At 34.2% G+C, this 8,443-nt stretch overlaps 1 protein-coding gene across 1 annotated transcript in view; it reads left to right on the top strand.

Annotated features, from left to right (window-relative positions):
- Positions 1-361: 361 nt before the first annotated feature.
- The window catches only part of tmem72 (transmembrane protein 72), a 46,214-nt gene continuing 38,132 nt past the window's right edge, over positions 362-8,443 (top strand). The window contains exons 1-2 of the mRNA XM_028792856.2: positions 362-703; positions 7,749-7,815. Of these exons, the coding sequence (XP_028648689.2) occupies positions 634-703; positions 7,749-7,815 (137 nt within the window). The 5' untranslated portion in view covers positions 362-633. The remainder of the gene's footprint in view (positions 704-7,748; positions 7,816-8,443) is intronic.

Genomic DNA, 8,443 nt, shown 5'->3' with positions numbered 1-8,443 from the left:
CTGTTCTAAACCACAATGGGGATATGTGTATATGGATATATTTATGTTTTATTTATTCACTTGTTTTAAACTTATTGTTCAGGCAGCTTAGAAGTGTATAAATAAAATCAATAACACAATGGCAGATAAAGTTTGTTTTCATAAATTAATAAATAATAGTGTGTTTACTGGAAATGCAGAAAATGTCAGGCAGGTATTAACCAAGCAGTTAATTTTAAATCTCATGCGATGCCAGCAGTAGACCTAATGAACATTCCTACTTTGATCCCAAATCCTGGAGCTACTGCAGGAACTGCTGCATTTTAACTACTTCATATGCATGCATTACAAGTAATGGTTGAACAAGTTTTTTGGAGACATGGGGGAGTCAATTGCTTTGTTTCTCTCTGCTGTGTTAAAATAACACATAAAGCAGAATAAACTGGTTGTGTTTGGTTAAATCAGATTTTCTTTGGACAATAATGCAAGTCAGGGCCTTTGTTTGTTAAACAGCAAACAAACAAGGCTGCTGCATGGTATAAGCTACACTCCAGCCTCGGCTTTTTATGGATCTTTTTCGTCTTTCATTCAAAGTTTGGATTTTACTTACACTAATAAATTAGTATGTAATTTATAAAACTGCACAGTGATAGAATGGCTAACATTGCCTACTGGACTTTAGTGGAATGTATCTGTAGAATTCTTGGAGTTTCCACAGCAGCAGGTAAGAAAAAATATTTGATTTTACTTTTCTGATTTCAAAAAAACAGACTTTGATGAAGTATAACTTAGAAGTTTATAGCATATGATACTTTTGATTCTGAACTGTGAAAACAGAAGAAATTAACAATTTTCTTATTTAAGAAAAATGAATTAAAACTTAACAAGATTTTAGATGTATGTGCTTTAGTGTGCACTGTCGGAGTTTACTTATGAAAAGATAGCACATCTCTTTAAAGTATGCAACCTATTTGGTTGTTTGGAGAATTATTATCATTGGTTATTTAAATCATATTTAAATATTTATATATTCTTCATACATAAAATAAAGTTTAACTATTGTTTAACTAATGTTTAACTGTTTAATAATGTTTAACTATTTTTGCATGAACTTCTGAAAAAATAAAATGTTAAGAAAACAGTACATCTTTGTTGTTAAACAATAAGGAGCATTTTTACTGCTAATTTTTCGTTATGGAATCATAGTTAGCTTTTTTTAAATCTCTGCTAAATTGTCATTTTAATATCTTGTCTTGGACGTAGTGTATAAATTCTTTCTGTAACTTGTAACAATTGGATGCATAACATAACAAGACAATCTGAAACTCTTTTAATCCAAATTTGGGTCTTGGGAGCTAGAAGCACACCGGAAGCACTGGAAGCAAGGTGGGGGTCAACCATGAACAGCATGTCAGTCCATTGCAGAGCCCGCTCATACACACTCACACTCAGACTCACACAGCTAAACTGATATGCATGTCTCTGAGGAAGTTGGAGGATGTGTGAAGTGTATGGAATGCTTCATATTAAAAAGATCATGAACAGAGTGTAGTATTCCCTTTTTTACACATAATATAGTATACCAAAATATTATCAGTGCAATTCTGTGTCATGGGGGCACCAGTGAATCAGAGGACACACTCATGCACTTCACTAAAATAAGACCAATTTAGAAAGACCAACACATACTGTAAATATATATATATACATATTTATATGTATATATAAATATTTGACTTTAAATAAATAAATAGAAGCATTTGTAAGTAAAATATTGATTTATAGATCATATTCAAAGTTAGTCAGGTGTATTGGATAGATGATGTAATATAACCATAGGTGGTGCAATGGTTTGCCCTACTGCTTCATGGGTCAGGCGTACATGGGTTCAAATCCAAACTGTGGTCTGTGTAGTGTTTGCACATTCTTCCTATGACTTTCCTTCCAAATCCCCCATTTTGTACATGTGTGTACCCAACCACATTCTGCTCCCTATCCAGGGCGGGTTCCAGCCATGTAGACAGGATAGGCTCCAGTCACATATGGCCCAGAATTGGACAAAACAAGCTTGACAATGTAATGTTGCGTAATATAATTATTTTTTCAGAAGCATGTCCAAGAACATTTATCATTGTAATTTTAGTGGCAGAAATGAACTCTGAAGGAATACGTGGATGTTCACCTGACGGCAGATGTGTTAATCATATTTTATAATAAAACAGTTAGTTGAATCTATTTATTTGCACAAGAGCATTTAAATGTGCTTTAGTGACCAAAAGAAAACATTTTGAGGGAACTTATGTATTTAAAGAAATTCCACATATGACTGCAAATAAACATTTCAAATGAGTTGCATGTGTTGGCAAGCATGAAAAGTCTGGAAAACATTAGGAATGACAGAATATTTTACTTTTCATGCCGTATAATTCTTGACATTATGCATGTTAAACCTCACCCAAGTCCTACAGGAATTACTACGAAAATATTGGTTAAAGCAGTAATTTAGGAAATGCTGTAGTGATAATCTTAAAGTGAAACAGCATCATAAAGAAAAAAAAAAAGAAAGAAAGAAAAAAAGAAAGAAAGAAAGAAAGAAAGAAAGAAAGAAAAAAAGAAAGAAAGAAAGAAAGAAAGAGAAATTGGTTCTATTTAAAATAAATTAAAATAATGCAAAACAAAAAACAAAGGCTGTCACTGAGACCTTTTAGACAGTTTCATCAAAACCTTCAGTTTAACCTTTATTAGAAATTTAAAGGACCACGGCTGTATTAAAAATATTTATTTATTGCAGATCCTGATCCCTGGTGTTCACAAAAGGAACCACATCTTATGTCCAATATTTGTTGTCTGAAACTATGCAATACAAACCATTTCCAATGAAAGCCATCTTCTTTCTCATGTGCCTAATATTATTATTGTCATGAGCTTGAACTTTGCATATTAAGAGTTTGTTTTCATAAGTGAGGCTGCTTGTTTGTAGTTCAAAAGACTAAAAGAAATTTTATAGATAAACCGATCACTGGTTACTTAGTTAGCTAAAATCTAAATTATTGGAGTATTCACTTTAGTTACTTCAATGAACAGAATACTCCAGATTTGTTATTATGAGAAGAAGAGCTTCCTGATTTTCATGTTAAATGTGCTTTTACTGAATATTCACAAGTGCTTCTTTTCCACTGGCACCAGAAGCTTGGTAGAACCAGAAAAGGCTTGGGTTTTTTATCTTTTTAGTTTCTAAAACCATCATTACATTTCATAATTTGGTTTTCCTGTTTAGAGCATTTAATTAATGCTACTCAAAGAAAGCCTTCAAGAAACCCCTGATGATGTGACAGTTAAGAAATGATTTCAGCTTCTGTAGTCATGCAGACAACGAGAGTGTAGTTAATGCATTGTGGTTGTTTACACCATTTGTAAACACTTTTCTTTGTTATGACTGGCTCTGTTTTGTGAAACACTCCCTTTAAGTTAAAAAAATGGAGCCACAGATATACAGTGGACACTTTCATCATAAGCATCAGCAAACGAGCAAATGCTAAAGAAAGTAAAAGAAATGGGTTTTCTGCATAGGACAAAACATCACTAAGAAAAAAGTTAAATCTTAAATAAGAAGATGAAAAAAAAAAACAAGAACAAATAGTTCCACACACATTTCTTCTATATTTCTATATCTGTCATTTACATTTTATTCAATCTACAAGCAGAACTTCCCTTAGTAAAATAGGATCCAATGGCAAGTAATCAAGTGCCATCTATCTATCTATCTATCTATCTATCTATCTATCTATCTATCTATCTATCTATCTATCTATCTATCTATCTATCTATCTATCTATTGTAGGTAGGTAGGAACCACCATTGGATCTGTTTATGTATTTAACTCTTTAACAGGATTGATTTTGCGGTTGTGTTTAATATTTTTGAAGTGCTGAATTAGGTTTCCGTGTAAGAAACATAACTCTGATCAGTACTGAAGAAATTCAGTTTCATTAGCCTCACAGAACAGAACCTGAGCAGTCTTTAGAGTGGCTGTCACATCAGCTCTTTTTCATATTGCACTTGCTAATGTGGTTTCATTAGTGTCTTTTAGAGTCCAAACATACAGTATAGTATCCCCTATATACCATCTTTGGTGAAACGTTGCTGTTTTAAAGTTCCTGCTCGCTACACCTGTCTACCAAGATCTCAATGTTAAAATTCACATCAAGCCTGAAAATCAGTCCCCCACTATAGTTCTCTACAGTTATTACCTCTGAAATGGATTCCAACATATTGTAATCTGGTAGAAAGTTTGCAGTCTCATTCAGCTCTTCTGTTTAAATTGTAAGTGGTTTTTAATTTTTTTTTTTACTTCTTTACCAAACCCTGGTTTGTATGATGACAGTACTGCATTCCTGAAACAATTTTTAATGCACTTTTGAGCTTAGTCATTTTTTTTTCTTTATAACTATAGTGGTAGGTTCAGTCAACAAAGCTATAAAAATAAACACTGCTCGATTGGCTGTTTCCTAAATCTTTTTAAGCTTCCTTTTTATGTTAACTCTAGTCTTACAATAATGTTCTTGTTACTGCCTAAAATAATTTACAGATACTTAACTATTCTTGCAGAGGCTAAAGATCTTGTGAACTAGGGTAGGTCAGAATGACTTTATTACACATACATTTCAGTTTGTTTAGGATGGCACACTGCCACAGTGTTTAGCATTGATGCTTTCTGAGTCCTGGATTTGAATGTTGTGATTGACCTTGTGGAGTTTTCACATTTTCACTGTGCCTGCATAGGTTTTTCTACTTTGTAATGAAAATAAGCAGAGGCGACACACAGATAAAGGTTTGGGGAAATCCCCGTATACTGTCAGGTGGTCCGAGAAGCATATCCATATTGATACCAGATACTCACAGAATAAATCAGACATAAAAGACCATGAAGCAAGGTTTGACAGGATTTTTATGGAGAATTGGCAGGAAGTGATGCAGACAAATGAAATGATGTTGAAGATGGAGGATGGGAGATGATGACATAAATAAACTGGAAATGAGGTCATCAGGAGTGGACCGGAAGTGAAGTCATTGTGGTGGGACAGAAGGAGAAGCACTCGCTGGCAGGAACACAGAAGTGGAACCGTTCGTGAGATTTGAAAAGGACTTCACTCTGGTGCACCTCCAAAAGGTGTGCTCTTTAATCCTTTAGTTTTCTGCTGAATAAGGGAGACAGACATTAGCACTTTGTTTTAAATCCCCAGTTCTCAGTCTGCCGTGCTTCATTGAGCCCATTGGCTGCCCCCTAATCGAGAGTGTGTGACAACTTGCACTCTAATTTGTATTCCCAAAGATTTTAATGAAAGGCTACCTGGTAATTCTAAATGGCCCTGGGTGACTGAGTCGAGGTGTATGCATGAGTAGGCCCTCTGATGGACTAGTGTTCAGAGCTGGTTGCACTCTGTTGCACCCAGTGCTGGCAAGATAGACTCGAGCCCCTAATCATCTTGAACTAGATTAAGCAGATTTGTAAAGGCAGGTGTGAAGGAGTTTCCTGTCTGAGATCAGCTCCTGTTACAAACTCATGTTGTAGAGACTTAGGCAGATATCAGGACAAAGAAATAAATGAACGTGATAAGATTTTGAAAGAAGAATTGGTTTTGCTCAATGAAAAACACCATAAGGTGGGACAGATATATTTGTTGGGGAAATTGTTATCTATTAATTTGGTTTATTTCAGGCTGGTCAGAAGTCCATCAAATCTTACCATAACTAAATGTGAGGATATGGGTGGTAATGTTTTAAGGTTTATCTCTTCTATTGTTGCCAGGATATTGTATCCACATTTTATAGTTTGCAAAAGAATGGTAAACCTATTGTAACTCCAGATTATATTGCTAAATGATTTTCAGTTTTTCCTGTAAGTTTCACAATTTCTAAATTTCAAAGTTAATTTATGGATCTCTGTATGAAATCAAGTTGCCACATAACAATTTATAGTAAAGATACGCACTGTTTAGGAAGGTTAAGTTCTTACGCTGTATAATTAATGACTATTAATACATCCACTACAGTTTTATTCTGTTTATTGTCATTATACCTTACAGTGCAACTGAAGTAAAAATATAGCTTGTGACAATACTATCCCAATGAAGTGACAATGCAATCAATGGGACAACAAAACAACAGACTCAAAATTATTGAAAAAGTAATGGCAGTTTAAACATGCAACATGAGTCAGACAACACAGTCATATGCAGAGCATACTTTTTGGTTCTGTATCTGGAGACTTGATTTCTACCCCAGTCTACACAATGGTACTCAAAACAAGTGTCTATCAGAAGCACATCAGTAGTGCATTAACATCAATCAGCCTTTGATTAAAGCTTAGCAAGGCTTTTTAACAGGGAATTTGACACCAAGAGATGGCCTCTCTCTTAAACTAGTGTGCATGGACCATCTCTTTTAAGGCAATTTTCTAAAACTACAGTAGTCACCTTGATGTCACTGGTGTGGTTCCTGTTGCATATGATCTCTACTGGAAATTCTTTCCTCACATGCCACTTTATCAGAGGTTTGCAAGCTAAGCAAAGTGGTAAATTCACTAATGAATAAATCCAATGAATTGTTTATAATTACATGCTGTGTAGTGCTGAAGCTAATGTGAGAGCAAAAAAAAGATCAAGATAAATCCAGTGTTTTCCAACTGCATATTCCTTTCAAATTCTCTCAAAACTTGACATAAAAAGCACTGAATACGAAAAAGAATATAGCCTGAAAAATCTGGAACTGGGCATATGCAGAGCACTGAACTTAAACTTGGAATGCTCGACAGTGCACAGCTTAGTCCTACTGTCTTAGATGAGTTCAAGTCCCTGCCTGTGTGGAGTTGTCACATTCTCTCTTAGTCTTTGTGTTTTTTCTCCGGGTTCCATATTCCAAAGATGTGCAGGTTATATAAATCGGCAAATCCAAAAACTCACCAACATATAACTGAGTGTGGTTATGCACACCCAGTAAATGTGAACTGTGATGGACTGACATCCAAGGTTGGCTCCTGCTTTGTACTTAATGATTCTTGGATAGACTTCTGCTCCTTCTGACCTTAATGGGACTAGGTGGGTTTGGATAATGGATGAAAGTATCTGATTAATTTTTGCTAGGGTTTTACTTTATTTAAGAAAAACAAAACACATAATGTAACACATTTTAGTGAAAGACACAATCACACAAGCAATACAGAGGAAAAAAACACTGAGTTCATTAAACAAATGCTGGACAAAATCCATCATACTAAAAACAAACATTCAGTTTCCTTTCCCTATTCACAACTGAGAAATATATGGCAATAAAGACCTCATGTGATTCTGCATACAGTATATATTAAAAAAAAGAGCAAAGATGAAGCAAAGCAAGCTATTTAATGATTACATGAATAAATTATTAGCATATTCTAAACAATTATTGCACCATTCCTCAAAGAGGAAATTTGATTTTATGTTTTTATTTATAAAATGATATGGTGTAAGTCATTTTAGAGAGTTATTCAATGGAGTTCCAGCTGGTATGCCACCGTTTGATTCGTGATTTTAATTAGTAAAGTTGTTCTCCCCCTTTTTTGCTTCAAACTATTAAAAAATTTAAAAAACTTTCAACGAAATGTAAGTGATTTTTTTTTCATTGAACTTGACAGATGTTAATATTTGCTTATTGTAAAAATGTTACAAAGATTATAGCTTGTATCTGAAGTAACAAAATGTTTTCATCACTTCATTTAATGTTTAACAAAGTTCTTCTTGGAGTGGGAGTGGAAACAGCCCTTCAAGGAAAGTTTGAAAGCCTTGCTGTTTATCTTCTGTAAGTATTCAGTTTTTGTTATGTTTGATCAGAAAACAGGTTTAAAATGCATTGTGTCACAGAGTCACGGCTACTTGGTTTTGTTCTTAGACAGTTCAATCATAAGATGAACAAAACTGAAAATGTTCAGTGTGCATTTCTCTGAGGACTTCCAAAGCTTAGGTTGAACATCACCATTTTGTCCAAATTATCTCCAAAACTGAACACTTATCTCAGGCAAAAACCTGAAGGCAGCGTTAACTAAAGCAACATATTATCAACCACAAAAGATATGATACAGAGGTGAAGATATAGAGGTTGTAGAGTGCAGACCCTTTAACAAGAGACCTGTAGACCTGTGGAATCATTCATCACAATGAATTCTGCCCTTTAAAAGGTTCACATACTTTCTCATGGTGAAAAGCCCCCAGCATATTGGAACAGCATAAAAAAAGGAAGTCATGGACATTTAGATCCGTAAGTTTGAGTTAAAGATTGGCTGTAAGTACTAGATCCGAAATAAAGTGTGGCTTGTTGTTTGTAATTATTATACTCTTGTATATACAGAATGTTAAAATATTTCTATTATTTACAGCATATCATTGTCTTAATAGGTAGTAAAAAGTAAATTCAAATAAATAACAATCCT

Source organism: Erpetoichthys calabaricus, chromosome 2 (genome assembly GCF_900747795.2).
Source record: "Erpetoichthys calabaricus chromosome 2, fErpCal1.3, whole genome shotgun sequence".
NCBI classification, from domain to species: Eukaryota; Metazoa; Chordata; class Cladistia; order Polypteriformes; family Polypteridae; genus Erpetoichthys; species Erpetoichthys calabaricus.
Note: the sequence above shows the minus strand (reverse complement) of the source record. Positions and strands in the feature narration are given on the sequence as shown.